This window comes from Pelecanus crispus, chromosome 3 (genome assembly GCF_030463565.1).
Source record: "Pelecanus crispus isolate bPelCri1 chromosome 3, bPelCri1.pri, whole genome shotgun sequence".
In the NCBI taxonomy this organism is placed as follows: domain Eukaryota; kingdom Metazoa; phylum Chordata; class Aves; order Pelecaniformes; family Pelecanidae; genus Pelecanus; species Pelecanus crispus.
Window position 1 is genome coordinate 62,790,991 of NC_134645.1, and position 20,069 is coordinate 62,811,059.

Consider the following 20,069-nt stretch of genomic DNA (forward strand, 5'->3'; position numbering starts at 1 on the left):
CTAAAACCTTTCAGGGTAAAATGTTAGAAAACCAGCATCCCTGCATAGACATTTCATGGGCAGGACTGCAGGATTTTTCCCAGTTCACAACAGCTTAAAAAACTCCGCCACAAAACCCTCTTCTCCCATTTAATAGGCTTAGTTCTGTTCCTTTATACAAAGCTTCTAGGTTTTATAGCATTTCACTAGGTCTCTTGTTGCAGCTTTTGAACCTCAGATTAAATTGGGATTCATTAATACATTTGCAAAAGGGAAAAAAGAGAGAATGAAGTACAGGTGTGCTGGGGACAGACCAGAAGAAGGACCTAGAGCACAAATAAACACCAAAATGACTTTTTTTTTTCTGGCTGGTATGACTAGTCTTCACGTAAAAGGAAATGTTAAATTCTGAGAGTTTGTGGGCAATAGGAGTATTTACAGTGGATTTCTGTATGCTGAAGTTACGCATTTTGGTAGCAACATATAATTTTGGAAGTTATGATACTCCCACCATAAGTCATCAGGCAAATTCCCTACTACCTATTAGGTAATGCAGATAATTGCCTTTCAATTTTTTGCTAAAGACTGTTTTAATTTTAAAATCAGCAGTCATTTATAACTAAGCAGGACTGCCCTGTCTTTCTTTTACAAGTAAAAGTTTTTGAGCCTTGAATACACGTTTTGGTTGTTGAGACAGCTTTGCTGACTTGGAGATGCGTTTGTTTCTGTTCATATGAACAATAGCAGTTTTCTGGGCATCTTTAGTCTGAAATAACTAAAGAGGGTTGGGTTTTTCTGAATGTCAGAGATTTCTTAACTGAAGAACAGCTACCTGAATATTAATTTTTGCTTTGGTGCTTTTTTCCCTTTAGGTTTTATGGCAGGCATACAGAGGAATCCTCAAATGTCACAGTATGGACCTCAGCAAACTGGACCTTCCATGTCACCACACCCCTCACCTGGAGGCCAGGTGCATCCTGGAATCAGTAGCTTTCAGCAGAGTAATTCAAGTGGTACTTATGGGCCTCAGATGAGCCAGTATGGACCACAAGGTAAAACACTTGCTGGTACTACATGTGATAATTTTTATATGTATATTTGTACTATATCTCTCCCTCTCTCATGTATGTAGGTGGGTATGTGATTTCTTAAAAACAAAAAAAAATAACCACCCCAAAAAACACTCACACACCACCCTCCCCCCCAAAAACTTAAACAAACAAAACTGTCATTCAGAGGTGGAGCTGCACCTTGCGGAAGAAGCTGCTTCTGTTATTAGCACCTTTCTCTGTATAAAAATAGTGACCTTAAATTGGGCAGGGAAATGATGAATCTGTTGTATTGCCAGGGCCATTGTTTAGGAGCCTGAGCATGTCATCTGCGTTTGACCAAGCATGGAATAAGGGTCACAACACCGATCCCAAAATAGGACTTTTCTTAGATGGAATCCCAAGGCCAATCTGAAATTGCGTGGTGACTGTGAGGGTTAAAGTCTTCTAATGAGCATAATAATACAGTGGCTACTGTGGGAATATAATATTGAGCTCTAATGCATACGGTTTGTGAATCTTAACTAACCCTTCAGACTGAGAGAGACAGTTCCTTTTATTTTGCTTGTTTGACAGAATTGTTGGAGGACTAAAACAAAAATAGAATACACAATTTCTGCCCCTGGACATTCAGTGCGTACAACCTTGAACTTGTCTATTGTTTTGCCTTTAATGGATAACCTTTATAAAGTATGCATCTGTTTAGGGGTTTAATGAACTTGAAGTCAAGCCACTGAATATATAAGGGGCAGTGTTTTCTTTAGAGGTATATAAAGAAGCTTTTCTATTTCAGCAATTCCTACCATTGCTTTCTTACTAATAATCCTCAAAAAGGATTGGAGCCAGTGATGGGAAATTCTGTGAGGGCTCGGTGGCTTGCCCATGCTAGCAAGGATGGCTATTTTAGTCTCCAGAGTTTCTGAGAACTAGTTCTGATGTTTGTTTGCAGGGAGCCTTGCTACCCTGCGCAATGTTCCTTTCTGTTTCATCTCTGGGTCGCGTTTGTTGTAGTGTTCTGAGCACAGGGCTACAAGCCAAGATTTCCCAGTTTCTAATTTTGGCTCTGCCTTTTATACCATCTTTCAACTTAGGCAAGTAGATTCATTTCTCTGCTTCTCTTTCCTTAACTGTAAAAAGGGGCTAGTAATGCCTTATAGCCATGTTGAAGATTAATTACCTAACTCCAGTTGACTGGTGCTTTCCTTTTATTTGGAAAGCATTTTGTGGCCATAAAATGCTGTCCAAGTGCTTATTTTTATCTGCACAGTGAGCAACTAGCTTAACTGGTAAAAATCCAGTGGATTTATGATGTGCTATCCTGACTTCCAGCTGTACTGCTGCTGCTGAGATTCCGAACCATGGGAATAGTGGGTGTCAAGTGCAGTAAAACATTAGCCATCCACACTGATTGAATGGAAGGGTTTTTGTACTAAATCAATGCATTTAAGTAACACGCCGAATACTACTTTCTTTTTTGCTTGAGTTCAGCAGTTCTTTTCCTCCCTCTGTAGATGAAAGTGCCTATGTAATGATTTTATGGGTCGCGGTCAGGAAGAAATGGCTATTAAAAAGTGAACTTGAGGGGCAGGAAGAAAATGAGCATCATTGTCATTAACAGGCCGTTTCAGAAGGTCTGGTGAATAGTGTGATGGATGAAAAGTGTGTTCTTCTGCCAGCTCTTGGAGAGTACCAGTGATCCTGTGCACTGGTCATCCTAAAATTAGGGCCCTGCAGACTTTCAGCTCTACAGGTAACAAATAGAGCAGAAGAATACTACGTTTTCACCAGGCTAATGTGACCATTAATAAAATCCGGGGATGAAGATGGTGGTATTTCAAAGTCATGTGTGTACCTGGATTTAAGGTTTTTGTAGCATTTTTCATTTTTAATGAAAGTAATCTGTAATTGCATCTCTTAACAAAGCACAATTATATGCCAGCAATGATAAATATATAATTATGTTACACCATTTGCCTTTTATTGCCACATAACGAATATATTAAAAATTACCTGGGTTGCAACCAAGGTCTTAGATTATTAAACTAAAATAATTCCCAAGGATTTTACTTGCTTTCCATGTTTTGTTCACATAGGCCTTCCTCCAGAATATTGTTAAGCACAGACTGAGTTCGACAAGACTACTTGTATTTTTATATATGTGTCAAAGTACTTTGTGACATTAAGCTTTTCATTTGAATGCCAGATTTCACTATGTGCTGTCCTGAAAACCATTGCTCAAGGCTAGTGTCCTTTCTCTGCAGTGGAATTGCTCACCATAGTAAAAACTACACCAGTAAGTTTGGGTTGGAGGAATTAGCCCCCAGTTTGTGAGAGCAGAATGATCCATTTCATGCACATGGTTGATTTATTTGGTTTTCATGTGTTTACATGACACTTAGATCTATAATAAGAGTAGAATATATTTTCCCAGGAAGTAATTCTGTACTGGGGACCTACTCCAATCCTGTGAAACCATTTCCTACAAAAATAAAAAATGGCTTTGGCTCCACACTTCTGTGTGTCTGTGATACAACACAGGAGCATGCAGTACAGAACATTAGTTTAAATTTTGCATTAAATCCCAGCATTTTCCTGCCCCCAAGAATAAAAAAAAGCAGAGTGAGAATGGAAGTTGTTACTGAAAGAAACAGGCTCTTTGGTTTGTATTTGGATGACATCTAGCTCAGGGGCTAATGAAGCTCTGGTCTATGACCCGAGCATCAAACTGCTGCCACAGCAAAATGTCCCTTAAATGCACTCTGGAGAGCAGTCGGATGCTGTAGTCAGTTGGTTCTTTTAAGACTGGGGCAGAGAAAAACTTCCTGTGCATCAGTAAAACGTGTCAGATATGCATCCTGTCTCCCTAACTTTTCCTACTCAATTCAGCAGTAAAACTGTTCTGTTTGGGTGTAACAAAGAGAGAAACCACTACTGAATACGTTTGAACCACAACCCCAGAACTTACACAGTAAGTTAAACCCCATTTTGTTCGTGGTACAATAATATTAATTGAGTATTTGTGCTTTGTAACCTTTAATGTTGGACTCATTTCACAAAAGCACTTTGCTACCTAGCTCCCACTTATTTTAATCCTAGATTTTAATTAAAGTGGTAGCATCTTAACGGTGAGATGCCCTAAGTATCTCTAGAGTCTGGACCTCAGAATCCAGACCCACATATGCAACAGCCTGTGGAGTTAAGACTTAAATATCAGCTGCATCTGCTGAAGTCCCCTAGGTAAAATAGTTTCAGAGGAATCCAGAACAATACATTTAAATTGTCTGTACAAGAAAAACTTGATGGTTAAGTGCACATGTAAACAATTTGAAAATGATTTTAAGGTACTATTTTTAATACTGTGAATCTGACCTATGTCTCTAAAGCAGAGAGCAAAACTAACAGGTAGTTCTCAAATTTCCCTCTTCTCAGCTTGCTTAGAAATGGCAAGGTATCAGAGCACTTTGTTCAGCAAACCTGGACAAAGTGGACCAGAGTTTCAGCAGTAAGTATGAACATCTGTCTTTGGCAGGTTCTTAGTAGGCTTTTTAATATTTTTTCTTCATTGCACCTTTTTTTTCTTCCTTCCTGATTCCAGTTATTGCTTTGTTTTTTCTCATTCATTTGAGATGTCGTCTCTCTGGGTACAATTCTACTCTGCCGAGGGGGAGTTGGAATCACAAATCCCTCGGATATGGAGGGGAGGAGTTGTTCAGTAGTATTGTACAGCTGCTGTTGCCAGGCTTGTACCCACTTGAAAAGTGTGGGCTCTTGGACTTGGCTGCCTGACACGTCCAGCTGATGTGGGCTGGCCTAGCATCTGCTGCATTCATTGTGTTTAATGCTGCATCCATCTGTTTTCTGTCAAAGCTACTGCCAACAAATTACTAATCTATTAGAGAAACATGGAAATAAGATTGCACTCCTCATTCCTGGCAATTCCTCTTGTATTTTGTTTGGCTTTTATTTTGCCCTTTTTTTGTGGTCTGGGAAAGGTATAAGAATAGCTAGTACTTGAGGTATTGAGGAAATGCTTAGGGGAAAAAAAAAAAAAAACCATGGAAAAAAGGTTGAAACTTGTTTTCCTTACTGAAAAGATACCACTTCCCTGCGCTCTTGGATGTGTATCCCTGGAGATGAATGATTAGGAGCTATTTTAACTGAGCCACATATTTTTATGGAGAAGATTCCACTGTTTTTTCTGTGTCGTGCTTACGCTGGAGAAGCCAAAACACGAAAGAAGAGATTTTTTGTCCCAATTCAAAATAGCATCAAGACAGCAATAGTATTTAGCATTGGTGTTTGCTCCTCCAAGCATGCTGCTGAACCGTACTTCGTAGACCCTAACTGACAAAACAAACTGGCTTTATGTAGATTGGACTGACAGTAGCTCCCAGTGATTATGGATATCAGGTCTGCTAGTCTAGGGAGGGAATTTGCTTCAATTTAGGAAGCCATGTTACTAATAGCATGTACATAAAATGTGTTAACTGGCTGTGCATAATCTTTGAGCGCACGTATACACCATCTTGCTGCATTACATTTTTTCTTGCACAAAGCAAGTGGAAAGCCAGAGCAACATCAGAGATGTGTGTTACACCTTTAACGCTAAGCAGAGCCGTATGAAACTAGTGAACCCTTCAGTTTGTGGTCACATATGTTGGATCAGAAGTGTGGCTTGAGCAGGTCTCAGCAACCAAAACTCTGGCTAGGGGCGATGGCTCACTGAACAGAAAATAGTCAGCTGCCAGCGGCCAAGCCTAGAGGAGGAGGAGAAGTGACAGGGCAGTCTGAAGTCAGCATAAAGCTGAATCTGGAGCCTTTCATCTCTGTTGAACCACATCGTTGGGATCCTTCCATGAAGACCCCCGGGCAGAAACTTGGTTTCTAAAACAGAAGAGAATTGTTGCTCCATTTCCTTGGGAAGCATAGGTCTCACGCATTCTTGCTGAGGAGAACTTGTAGCAGAGTGAGTCAGTTACCGGGTGGGGAGGATTAGCCAAAGCACAGCAGCAGGAGCGTATGAATTAATTATGTGTGCATTCAAATGATGGATGAGTATATTTATTTTAAATATAAACAGGAGTTGTATGCCACCAACTCCTCTGCCTGGTAGCTGAGGCCTGAGGAGAGACGTGGCTGATCTCCACGTTCAGAGGAAGAGTCCAAGGGCTGCTTTGAACAAGCGTGGGAATATCTGAGAGTAGTCAGGAAACTCTGCTCTGCGGCATCCCACAGGGAGGGAACGGGTCGTATTTCCACTAATCTGGATGAGATGGAAATAAAGACAAGTCAAAACTGATGACTGAAGTAGTGTAATGTGATCTGTTTCCTAAAATACTTTTCTATCATATCTTTACCTTTTTTTTCCTCTTTCTCATGCTGCTTGGGTTTGTTTCTGTAACACCGAATGCTGTACACTCGCTTTTTTCTTGAGCTCTCAACATGATCGGAAAATCAGCACTCAAATGAGTTAAGCTGCTGCAAACGTAGTAGTTTGCTCCAATGACAACGTAGATTGGGGTCAGCCAGTTTTTCATGCCATCCTTCGTAAGGCACCTGTTTATATTAGTATCTTTGTACTGTTGCTGATTACTCTTGGAATACGAGTTTTCCCAGAAGAGGTGCGCTGTAAGCTACCACCCCTTCTGCTGGCATAGCCAAACTTTGAAATTACCAGGAAGGCAGGGTAGGGCAGGAGGGAGCGGGAATGTTCCTCGGAGCCTGGCGGCCATCCTCACCAGTCCCTGCCAAAGCATCTCTGACACAAATGGGCAGAACGGTTAGAAGAAGCCGGTTGCAGAAAGCTGAAATTGCAGGGAGATGAAGAATGAGAACACGAAATTACAAAAATAAGATTCTCCCTTGAGCTTATGTAATGGGTTTCTTACATGCCACATACCTCTTTACTGCATAAGGTGGTTTTGTACTGTGTGCTATGTTGTTAACCCTCTGGAGGCTGTGCTTTTCTGTATTTGCTGTTATCCTATGACATATATTAGGCAGAAAATGTTTGAGGGTACATCACAATCAGGTTTATAGGACCGTTCAGGTTGGCAGGGTGCTCAGGAGTTGTTCTTGGCTGATCTGTATTCAAATTGGGGTCAGATGTAAGATCAGAGGAGGTTACTCGTGGCTTTATCCAACTGGGTCTTGAAAACCTCCAAGGAGGGAGTCTGCACAGCCTCCTTGGGCAGCTTGTTCCACTGCTTGTCTGTCCTCCTGGTGAAAAAGTTGTTCTGACTTTGAGGCCAGTGTGGTTCACTTTAGTTCACATGTGTAAGTTCTGCAGCTGCTAACTTCCTAGATAGTAATATTTGCTCAAAAGTTTAATGTTGTTCTCTGTGCTTTTTATCATTCTGTTCAGGAAACTACTCCAGACCACCGACGTACAGCGGCGTGCCCAACACAAGTTACAGCGGCCCAGGACCCGGCATGGGTATAAATGCCAACAGTCAGATGCATGGACAGGGGCCAAGCCAGCCTTGTGGTACCATGCCCCTGGGACGGATGCCATCAGCTGGGATGCAGAGCAGACCATTTCCTGGAAACATGAGCAGTATGACCCCCAATTCTCCTGGCATGTCTCAGCAGGGAGGCCCCGGGATGGGCCCACCCATGCCAACTGTGAATCGTAAGGCACAGGAGGCGGCTGCTGCAGTGATGCAGGCTGCTGCAAACTCTGCTCAGAGCAGGTATGCGTCCAGGTGAAAGGAGTTTAAACTAGTAGGAATGGTTTTCTTGTCATTTCTGAAGTAACGGCACCATATAGGTGTATGCATATGCATTTATACGTGTTCTGTCTCTGGGAGGAGATAGCATGTGGGAAGAATACTTTTCCTTAAACATAAGGGGAAAGCATGCTATCGTGTGTTTGAATTATCCTCTTGAAAAGCAGCTGTGACAGTGGAGATGATGGCCACTTCCAGTCTGGTTGTTGGTACTGCAGGCTTTAGGAAAACCCATAGCGTTGCAGTGACATTAGGAGTCAAAAACAAGCCCTCTGCAACTTAAAAATTATTAGCTAGATACATATTTTTTTATCTCCAGTAGAGAGAGGGCCAACATATCCTTGGCAGCTTGCCTCTGCCAGGGACTAAGGAAGCTTATGAAGCTGCCCATCAATTCTTGCATTTACTGCTCATGTTGTGAGCAGCAGCGCTGATGGCAGTTCTCTTCTACAGGATGTTCTTGTTCCTAGGTGAGGGAGAGGGAGAGGGAGAGGGAGAGGGAGAGGGAGAGGGAGAGGGAGAGGGAGAGGGAGAGGGAGAGGGAGAGGGAGAGGGAGAGGAGGGCAGGCTGAGGGGAGCAGCTGGAAGGGAAGGGCAGAAGAAGGCATAAAAGCAATCTGTAGCTATCTGGAGTTGATAACTGCCACCTATGCATCCATAAGGGAGAACCTGCAAACAGGATTGTAGAGGTTGGAGCCATCATCTGTCTTCTTGTCTCCCCTTCAGGCAGCATAATTGCATGTTGCCATTTGTGCATGGATTTTGGCAAAGGCACTTTTCTGTCCGTGGTTATTCTTAAGATGCCTGAATACTTGCAATGAAATCATATTTTCTGGGAAATTTTTCAGATGAAGTAATTTCCACATTTCCCTGGACTCAAATAGTTCCTGGTGTATTTATTATCTTTTCTGTTACAAGAAGTTCCATTACATTTGAGAATTACACAAAGCTGGTTGCACTGTTCTGGTAAGCATGTTTATGTGTGTATGTGTGTATTAAGCATCTTGCATTTATTTATGCATATGCATACACAGATGCACATATACGCATACAGGTGTTTATCATTCAAGACAGTGTTTCTGGACGCTAGAGTTGCTCTAATTCCAAGACGCAATGTAAAACTAGAAATAAGAAGCTAATGTGTCCCTGTATCTGTTGCTTTCTTGTTTTGCGAGTTTGGAAGGCAGGTGGCTTCTAGTGATAAGCAATAGCAAACTTTTAAAATAATAACAGTAAATTTAGCGTACTTCATGTTCTTGTTCAGTAAAATAGAACCGCACTCCCTTAAAACAGACCGTATTCCAGCAGATATCTGTGAGCCAGCAGTCTCTTGCTTGTGTTGTTTTAACAGACCTGTCTAGTAGGACGTACAAAAGTCTGCTTCTGTCCATCTGTTTTAGTCTATAAGCTGATAGGTCAGGCATGAAGGAATAAATGGGCCATCACTGCAGCTGCAGGAACGCTTTCTTTATAATCATGTAATGAAAGGAAAAGCTCACATTTGTTGGTCTTTACAGCAAGAAAAGACTGTGTTAAGTGGAAAGTATTTGATTGTGTTTCAACTTACAGTTTGGGCATAGTGTGTGGTGTTTGATCAAAAACTAGGTTAAATGATTACCACTCCTATCTCACACCTTCCTTTTGTAAAACTGCTTTTGGTTTCTAGCTTTGCCTGGACAAAACTGCACCATTTCAGAGCCTTTTCATCACATACTGCCCATTCCAGTGATGCAGCATCTTACGGAAGGGCTGTGCAGTCATCGAATCTCTATTGCAAATACTGGCAAAAGGGCTATTTATAAACTGCAGATTGAGCGAAACCTGCCACACCCCTCTGATGCCAGGGGGTTGCAAGCACACTGTTTTCCTCTTTGATCTCAAGTCAACTGTAGACTTGAGGGAGAAAGCATAATGGCTTTTGGCTATTCCTGCAAGTCCTTCATACTTTCATATGGAAGGAATGTACTTGACAGTGATTCTATTTGTGATACAGAGCAAATCCAAAGAGGCTGTTCTTCTGTTCTGCGTTAGGCCACCATACATTAGGTCGCCTGCTTATCCCAGCCAGTCTGGGGCTGGTGGATGCCCCATGTTTTCTTCACAGTACCCCAACTATGGCAAAGCTCAGGCTCCCTTGATGTACCAGCCTGACCAGTACGGGTAGGTAGCAATGTAAACTGGACTTGCCGTGGGACCTTGGCAATTTTTTTTAATGTTTATGAACATTATGAACATCTGGCTGCTGAAGGAATATAAAAATCAAATGAAAGATACACAAATAATTGCATTGTAGAGGAATTTTAGTTTTTTGTTTTCTTTTTACTAACGCCATTGTGACAGTATGATGAAAATCTGCATGTCACTTGCTCACATACCTGCATGGCTTTTGGCATGGCTCTGTTTCCTTGTGCCTGAGAGGGAAATGAAGAACCTCATCACTGAGAAGGAATGAGGTCCCTCCTATCCCCGGCCCAGGCATCATCTTTCTCCCCTCATTGTTGGTGTTCTTGTCTCACAGTGGTGCTGTGCAACCCGTTTTCTTGACTTGGTGGTGGCATTATCATTGCTGCCTGGGCAGTGAGCTGCAACCCCAAAAGTATGATCCCTTTCTGAGAGGTGGTGTACTGCAGGAGTGATGACAGGGTTTCTTAATGTTCTTAATGGGATTTTCAAGAAAGTTCTACTACACTGTAATTGAGCGTGCATGTGTATGAAAAATTTCAGTTAGTCGCTAGAACAATTTTTAGGAGCACTAAGTATCCAGTGCAAAACATTCAGCTGAAACACAGCTACTGTTTTCTCACCAGAGTCCTTCACACTGTGATTTCTGTAACCATATCATAAATTACAGCACTGGGAGAAAGTATCTACACTGGCTCCCAGCCTGTTGCTCCCTCACAACCAAGTCCAACTTCACCTGAGATTCAAGTTTCATGGACTTCCCTGCCATCATGTTAGTTCAGTTTTTACCTCCATAGGAAATCTATAATACCCAAATTACTGCTGCCTTCGTGGTTATTAACAAGTTTTAGTTACTGGTTTTCTGTAGCTGCTTTTGGTTGTTTTTTTCCTTAATAAAGTCATTCATATATGTGCATATAAAAAAGTACAAGGCAAAACAAAAAATTAGAACACAAGTCTACCGGTCACCTGTTCAAAAAGCAAAAATGAGTGAAATGGGAGAGCACTCACACCATACTTTTTTGTCTAACTGGAAAGACATCCACTGTCATATGCCAAAGTGCATGAATAGTGTCCAGCCTTTTTCTTTGAATGTCTTGAGTTTAGAAGATTCAGCTGTGGGGTTCAAAAACTGTTGGATTTTTGTTGCTATAAAACACACCCCTCTCTGTAGAATTAAGAAGAAAATGAAATGGTTGTGTCAGAGTCATGGTTACACAGCAGTATTTCTGTACAAGTTGGTTGTGATCCCCTTCAAGGTCAACTTGTTGAATCAGTAGCCAAGTATCAATAGGGGAGAGAAATTTATCTTCAGCTGTTAATCCACAGGATCTGTCCTTTACCAGCTCAGGAGTCTCATTTAGACATAGAAAGCTGGTTTGCCTCTGCCTTGCCAAGCCACACTAAGCAGCTGTGTAAAATGAATTTAAATGGCATGCATCAGAATAAAATCACTTCCACTGGGGCAGAAAATCAATGTTCGTTAACGAGAGCTGGATGATCAAGATCTGAGTGTCAGCCAGTGATACCTAGGTATCATCCTCAGCGCAGACCACCACCCTTTTAATTAGAGAAGATAAAATCATATAAATAAAAGTGGTGGCTGTGGAAGATACTAGGTTTACACCATTTGAATTAGCCTTTGACCTCACCTTGAGGCCTGCTCTATGTTAAGCTTAGATGAATTTCTAAAGCTACCTAATACCTTCCCTGTAACCTAAAATTTTATGATGTGCTAGCCTGTCTTGTGCATGCAAGCCAGTGTTTCCCAAATGATATCTACCATGTCAGGCTAAAGAAAAGAAAGGTGCTTTTAAGACTTCTTCATTGAACTGGCAGTATCTGTGGTTTCACGCTACCCAGGATGCTTAAGCTTGGTCTGGGTAACATTTTACAGCAGGCAATGCTAAATAACTCTCTAATACCCTGTATAGTAATTCCCCTTGTTTTCAAGAAGGCAGTGTGAAGGAACTGCAAAACAGTGTTTTCCTTTTTATATCTATCTGGGTCTCAGCACACCATTGACTGGTAAGGCCTCTATGTGGAAGAGCTAATTTATCCACTGAACTCCAAGGAAAGACTTTTCATAACTTAGGTTGGCATTGGCCGAGACCCCAAGGGCTGGTTCTGCTGCTGGAGGTTAGAACCCAGCGGAGGCCTCTGAGGACCAGGTGGCTCCAAAAAAGTGTCTTTTATCATACTGTAGTTCTTAGAACAATACGTGTGTTTATAGTGATAGATAAGTATTTATTTGTGTACAGACCTGCAATACAGTAAGCCTTCAGTAAAAGCAAACAATTTTAAGCAAATACCATTTTCCCTGTTGATGTGAAAGGCAGCAAATTCAGCCAGTGTCTTCTAGTACCAGCCAATTTTGAGTTCCTCAGTTTGTAGATGGCCAACTTGAAACTTTTCAGGGCTATGTGTTCACTGTCTGTGAGCTTTTGTTTCCTACAGTAAGTGCCCAGTACGCACTTTTGAAAATTGATTATTAGGTTGACACTAAAGTCAACAGATGTTTTTGGAGCTAGATGCTTGTCATCATAATTTTCAGCATCTGTTGTTCTAGCAGTGAGTGTCATTCTGAGCATGTCATCTTAGCAGTTGAAAGTGTGACTGTAGTACATGGAAAGGTAAAAATGTAGTTGCAAAATAGCTGGCTTACATACTGTTAGCAGTGCATCCTTAGGAAGACGTAATTCAGTACTAGCTGGCTATAAAATACACATCCAACTGGATGCTAAAATGAGCCTCTTGCTGGTGCAACTGCAGTTATCAATACCTGAACTAATTACTATAAAATGAGTTTTGATGTGCCTACCTGAGCAGCAATTCTATCTCTGAAGGCAGCATCTTTGACCTCAGTGTACTGTACCTTAATATGATTCTCAGGATTGCATGTTGCAATTTTGTAAATTAAAGCAATTTTTTTTATAGATTGAATGAATTTAGAGTTCAGTGTCATTGATTTTAGGGGAGACGATCTAGACATAGTAGTTTATTAAACCGAAGAATTGGGATCCAGCTTAGGTATTTGCAACCTCTGGCCATTTTATATCCTGGTCATTGGGTTGCTAAATTGAGGTGGATATTTACATTATCGTCCGCTGCTCCCCGTGCCACCTGAGAAATGGTGTTCAGTCTCTATAGTAATGTGTGGTGTTGCATTGCCTTGACATACTTTTAGGCACTCTAGAATGTGATTCTGGTTCTTTCTAAACTGCTTAGCAGCTGGTTAGATACTATAGCCTCATTGTGGTGAGGTCAGAAAAATTAGATAAGTTTTCATTCAGTCCTGAAACTGATCTATAAAAGCTGCACTGATATTAGAGAATTTCTGTTGCACAGAGAAACAGTTACAGTTAGTGTAAATGAGTTTAAAATGTGCATTCTATGTCTTCTTTTCAGTCTGTGTGTGTACATAGGTGCACACGCACACTTGCGCACATACAGGCAGACTAACCTTCCATCAGCATTTCTCTCCTGCTATGTATGTATAATTCATATTCCATGTCGCTGGTGCCAGCAAAGCACTTTTTCCGTATTATTTTCTCCAACAGCAGGGTAATGCAGCACTGCTGATGGACTAGAAGGTACTGGTGAGGAAATATAGTAATGGACATGGTGCATTAAAATGTCAAAAGGAAAAAGAACAAGGCGGAAATGGGGAATAAATTTTTTAAAAAGAATAATAATATAAATAAAAACCAGAACTCTTTTAGGTGTTTTACATCCTAGAGCCTGTCAATTTCTGTGCAGTATTTTCCAGTCTGGCCCTTTTGATCTTGAAACTTGGGTTTAAAATTCTAATTGCGATTTTAAAAGCTGCAGTTATGTAGCAGGAAGACTTGAAGTGCTACAGTAAAACTTACCGTCTTTAATCCCTGGAGAGAGTATATATTTTCCATTGTTTTCCTTTTTCCCCTTAAGCTTGGAGGTGCTGTTCTTCTCTGCTGGGAAGTGCAGTGGAGCGCAGGAAGGTTAAGTACTCATTCAAGTTTCTTTGCTTATTCAAACCAGGCTACTTCTAGATGAAAGGCTGCCAACTGTGAAATCCCCAAAGTAAACTAGGCTAAGACAGGACTGGTAGCCATAATTGGAGCCAGCACTGGGGTACGTTATCTGTTGCCTTTGAAATAAGCCCCTAGCAGAAAGGCTCTTTCTGCCAGGTCTTTTATTTAACGTTCAGTCACAGGGAAGGAGTTACTCCTGCTCAAATTCAGGCCATTCACAGTTCTCCAGTCTCAAGGTGTCTGGTCATTTCCCCTCTATCCCGCTCGTCCAGACACTCCTAGACTTTGGATTTCCTTTAGGGATCCTGATGGATCACTCTGAAATGCGCCCCACTTTGCTTTCTGTTAGTGCTGTTTGAATACCCAGGCAGTACATTTCAGTCCATGAAAATAAAAAAAAAGTCCACGTATAGTTTCAACTGGATGAAGCGGTAACGCTTCTTGGCCTAAATGACTGTATGGTGGTTCTGTGAACTCCAAATACCTGCTGTTCTTGCTCCACCTGAGGCTGGCGGCATTTCAGTAACGGGTGGAGTATTTTCTCTCTTCGCCAAGTTGCTGTGTGATTTGGGGGGTTAAAGTCCAAATATTAATGCTTACTGTAACTGTAATTTCTAAGGGAGCTATTAACCAATATTGACATATTTTTCTTCAAAAGGAGCTGTGCTTCTTCCCTCTTCAAGAGAAATAGTAATTTGTATCAAGCTGATTTTTTTATTCTTTCTTTTTTTGAAAGGGCACTTCCTTTCCTCATGCTTTGCTTTTTAAAGCAGAACCATATATGGCTTTTTTCTACAATATATTAGGAGGGGTGAAGTACAGCTTAGCTTATATGTATTTATTATGATAAAGGGAGAGCTGGAAATCACACTTTTGTGATTTTTTTTTTTAAAATGGAGATGCATTTTGTAGACCAGCTCAAAACTGCTGATAAAATCGTGTAAGGATTGGAAGAAATTTTACATGCTGAGCTAACCAAAGCCATTTCTTGTGGGAGACTGAGAGAAATATATTTTTATCTGGAATTTTGTTTTACTAAAAGGTAAATCCATCATTTTGGAGCCCTGGATGTCACTATGCTGCAGAGCTCGTGCAGACAACCAGTGATTCGGGGAGACGTTTTTTTCTTTTTCGGTTACTCATCAATCAAGTAGACTGCTGTATGCTGTTCATGCCATTAGAGATTAACCACAGACCTCAAGAGTTCTACTCCTTCCCTTCTTCAGAGAGTAACCATTCTTAAATTGTGAAAGCAGGAGTATGTTGGGAAGGAAGGGTGATTTTCAGAGTCATGAATGAGAATTTTCAGTCATCTCTGAGACACTTCTAATTCAATTATTATTGTGTCAGGATTATTTTTGGCTTGGTTTGGTTATTTAGGAGAACTGTGGCCCTCTATAGAAGTACTGACTATTTTGAAACAAAATTGCAGTGTAGGACTCTGTGTAGTTTATTAACTAACATTCTGCGTCAGAGTCAGATGTTACATAGAAATTCTGTACTTCAAAATGTGATCTTTAGGGCATTAAGAATTCAGTACTTCATGAATTGTTATTATATAAAAGTAAAGAATAAGGGAGGGTTTTAGATGCAGTACTTTTCCTTGGGTGGCAAGAAATGTTTCAGATGAGGAAACTGGATTTTCACACTGTTTGTCTTTTTGCCTATTAGCCAGAAGATCTACTAGTTTAAATCACAGCACTAGGTCAGGGGGGAAAAAAAAAACAAACCCAAAACAAAACCAGGAGAATAGCCATCTGTTTAATGGGACTCGTGAAGAAAGCTAATTCCGTGACTGCTCTGTGTGATTTGGCACATACATTGTGCAAGTACAAGACTGTGATTGAACAGCCTAAGATTTTTCTGACAGAAAGGGAGAGACATAAATGGTAGGAGGGTTTCAGGTTTTAGAGCAGTTTTAAGGTTTTAGGTTGTTTTACAATGGTGATAGTTGAGAGAAAATTAACCAGGTTTTTTTTAGCAATGCTACCCGGGGAAATATGAGTGGGAAGAGCCCTCTGCTTTATTAATGGAGTTCAGATGGGAGCAGCGGTTCTAACTGGACATATAAGTAACCTTGTAAGAATCCTATTAAATGGTAACATAACAGCAGTAAGATTTTTTTACTGATGGTCAGCAGTTTCACTAACACATTGAATACCTGTTGCAGTTGTCACAGTAGGTTTCAGGCATCTTCTGAGCCAAAGATGAAGAAAAGAGCCAGCTGAAACCATGCTGACATATGCACCACATTGCTCTTGTGAAACTGTCTGCAGTGCCAAAGTGCCGAGACTGATGGTAATAGTGATAGTAGTAATACTGATAAACATATAACAGCTCCAGGCTATTGGGCAAAGATAGGTGAGTGAAAATGTGTCTGTTGGGAAATCCCTTTGGAGAACTTCCTCGCCATGCTGCTGCACATGCACACTTGCATTCAGTATGCTGTCAGCCAGCTGACATTTTACTATGAAAAGATACGCTGAAGAGCTGGCATGAAACGATCAGGTTTTTATTAGGTTTTCGGTTGGTTGCCAGCACAGTGAGTTCTGCGGAGCTGCAGCGATGCTCAAAAACGGTGCAAGGATGTGACTGAACATCATAAGAACGTGGTGAGGTTCACATCCCCAGGTGGAAGAGGAGAGAGCTCAGGTGTCGAGCCTCTCCCGAGGCAGTGCCACACCAAAGGAAATTGAATCAGTGAGACGCACAGTGTGTCCTTAGCTTCTCGTAGCTTTTTAGCACCACGCTTTGGTGACCTCCTGGCTGTTTGTGTGCTGGGAACAGACTCTTACCCACTTTCAAGTAATCGTTCTGGGAGAGAGTTCATAGGGCCTTCCGACTTTTTAATAAAGCTATTTATAAATATGCACAAAAATAGAAGGTGCATAGTGAGATAGTCATATGAGTCATTCCCATTTGGATATCAAGTCACACCGGGCTAAATCACCCTTCTTGGCATTCTGGTTCAGCTTGACTGCATCATGCCATACAGGGCAAATTTCTTTTTTTGCTATAAACCCAGTTCATGCATGCTCCTGCTTGCCGGACAGATCACAGCAGCCCTCTTTTACTCATCACACACTCCACTTGGGCTAAGAAATGTGTCTCCTTTTAGTACTCAGATATTATGTCTGATGGGGACAGTGTGCAAGCAGCTGCCGTTAGAGCTACTGTTTAAATCCACATTGGCAAGAAGGTAGGCAGGGGTCACTAAGAGCGGAGCTTCGATGGGATTACAAGCCATTTGACTGGGTCTGTTTTGCAGTGGTCCCATGTCTTCTGTCACACAGTGTTATATTGTACTTACCTGGTAAGGACTTAGTTTGTTCTTACACAAATAAATTAAAATGCGGAGGTCTTGCTGCACTTGTAAGAATGCTGCGCAATAAAGGCATTTCAGGGAATCCCTGTGGGTTTGAAGACTGGTGACCAGATGCTGCCATCACCATGAATTCAGACCAAAAGAATTTTAATTAACACAAAAGAAGCTTTATAAAAACAAAATTAAATAGCTGCAACCTAAAAGAAAAAAACCCACCCAAAAAACCCAAACAAAAAAAAACCCTACAGTATTTCACTAAATATCCTTCATGTTTTTCAGTCACACACCCTTTATCATTAAGCTCAAATGAAGTTAAGGATTTATTTTTCTGCAGGCTTGTGCTATGTTTTCCTCCCTGTATTCAACTACTTTATTTTTCTTCTGGCCATATTTTAGACCATTATTAATCTTGGATCTCTTCCTTGGTTTTTGTTATCTGTAAAATGGGATAGGAAGATTTATTCTGATCTCAGCATGCATGCAGCAGTACAAATGTTGTGTAGTTGTGTTTTTATTAGCATCAGTACTCATGAATTACACGTGCCTCTTACGTTGCTTTTCCCGTGTTTGATGTGGTATGACACTCCTGCATTTTATTGGGCTTTAAATGACTACCAAGTAGGTAGCCCGTCGGGCAGATGTTTTCACTGGAAAAATGGTTAATGTGATGACAGTAGCATGTAAACAAATAATAAGTTTTTGTGGCTGTTTTCTGAGGGGCTGGGCATTGAATCAGCCTGGTAGGAACAACTAATTTTTAAGTTTCTTCTCCCTCCTTGATTGTTTCTTAGTGAAATCTAAGTAATGGTGATGATGCTAAAGGCACAAGTATTTGCGTAATCAGAAGAGAAAGAATATATTTAGAAAGGCTATTTCTGTTATTCTTCCAAAAAGTATCTCACACAATAATCTTTAGATCACCCAGATGAAGAAAACGGGCAGTGTGCTCGGTCAGACTGCAGTGGATTGCAAGGTGATGTGCACTATCACGTAATTATGATGCTAGAAAGCTATTCCCCATTTTAGCATTGCCATTTAGGTCATTGGGAAGAACAGTTTGGTGTTGGTTCTGTGTGCGTGATATCAGCACACACACACACCCCCCACACACCCCCCAGTACAAATCTGGATGCTTTTTCATTTGTGTTTCCTAGTGTTTTGTCAGTGTCAGTGCATTTCAGAGCTTTGGCATCCCCTTTTCATGCATGCACGCACACACAAGTATGAAATTTTCTTTTTCCTTCTACCCTGAAAAATGGAAAAAATCTTGTGGCAGGCCTAACACCTGTCACATCACCAGCTTTTGTGGGTGCTTTTTTAAAACTTCGTTACTGTGAGTGGTGAGCTTCCCCACTGAACAGAGGAGGAAATGTAAATCCAGGTTAGCACGCTTCTAGTAGCAACTAATGAGAGGTGGATACTTACTTTTCAGATACAGTGTTTGTTTTATTTATATGGGAACTGCCTTTAATGCCATTTTATAGCTGCTTAAGCTAATATTCAGATTTCTTGTGTCTTGGCCTTTGCTAACAGTGCTGACGCACCAATGAACTTCCAGTCAGAGCAAAGTAAGCAATGTCGGGGTTTGTTTTCCCTTGCTCCTTTCTCCCTCCTCCAGTTCTCCCATAACCCCTGATGACAGAAACAGTTTCACTTCTCCAAGGAAGCCCATAATGTAGCAAGAAGGAAAATCTGTAACAAAAGAGCATATGTATCTGCATGCACGTGTTTATGTGTAAATTCTCCAGGGAGAAAGCATTCATGGGTCTCACTCCTGAATTACTCTCATTATAATAACCCATTTGGTGTCAAAGTATGACAGATTATAAGCGCTTAAGGCTAGTCCCAGCTCAAGACAGATTTAAATAAAGTACTTCTGGTTATTGTGCAGGTCAGTGTGTTTAAATAACAACCCCTCAAATCATACTTTGACATTTAAAAGAGAGAGGAAATACTGTCATGCTGCAGACCTGGCACAGATAAGCACAGGGCAATTTGGTCAGTACACTGTGATTTGTGAGTGCAGCCTAACGCAGTCATTTTCACAGTTTGTAATCAAGTAGCCACCTTAGCAGTGTGTCAGCATTAAAAAAAAAAATGTTCCTTTTAAAATGTTTACACAAATTACTCCCCTGAGGTGCTGCAGTGCATTCATTGCAAAACTGATGTAGGTTAAAGATCTGGAGCAGAAATGGCAAACTTCCATGAGCTTGTGGGCCGTTTTTTTTTTTTCACCAGCCAATTGCTCAGGTGGCCAGGTCACAGTAAAAGGATATTTTTTCAGGTCCAGTGCCTAGGGCAGGATAACTGGGAGAAATCCCTGCGTTACATGAGTGCTATGGAAAGCATCAGGAAGCACAGTGCAGGGGTGCCTAAATAATAATTGGTGCAAGCTTGTGGCCACCAGGACGTGTGAGGTGTGACTCGGTGGCAGCTCTTCCCTACGTGGGCTGTGTGCCCCATCCCCGCTCCCATCCTTGCAGCACTGCTCCTTTGGGGTCACCCTGCCAAAGGCGTGAGCCCCGTGCTGCTGGACTGGGGCTCACCCAGCTCCTGGCCGGGGTGGCCGCCTCAGAGCCTGGCCCTGCCTCACAGCAGTGTGCGTGAACAGAGGAGCTGCAGGAAGGCGCATCTCTGGTAGCACCCTGCTTTTGAGGCTCCCCTGTGAATCCCTCCCTCCCTCCCTTCAGGCAGACCTGGCTGAGAGGCTCCATGTTAGTGCTGGAGGGACCTTCCCTGTGTTTACCCTGGGAGTAGTGGCTCTCTGTACGTTCCTCCCTGCTTCTCCTCCTGC

At 41.6% G+C, this 20,069-nt stretch overlaps 1 protein-coding gene across 3 annotated transcripts in view; it reads left to right on the forward strand.

The window, feature by feature from the left end:
• Nucleotides 1-20,069, forward strand: part of ARID1B (AT-rich interaction domain 1B) — a 333,749-nt gene that overhangs the window by 265,014 nt on the left and 48,666 nt on the right. For all 3 annotated transcript variants that reach the window (XM_075706646.1, XM_075706644.1, XM_075706645.1), the window contains 2 exons: nt 852-1,031; nt 7,393-7,720. In XM_075706646.1, the coding sequence (XP_075562761.1) occupies nt 852-1,031; nt 7,393-7,720 (508 nt within the window). The remainder of the gene's footprint in view (nt 1-851; nt 1,032-7,392; nt 7,721-20,069) is intronic.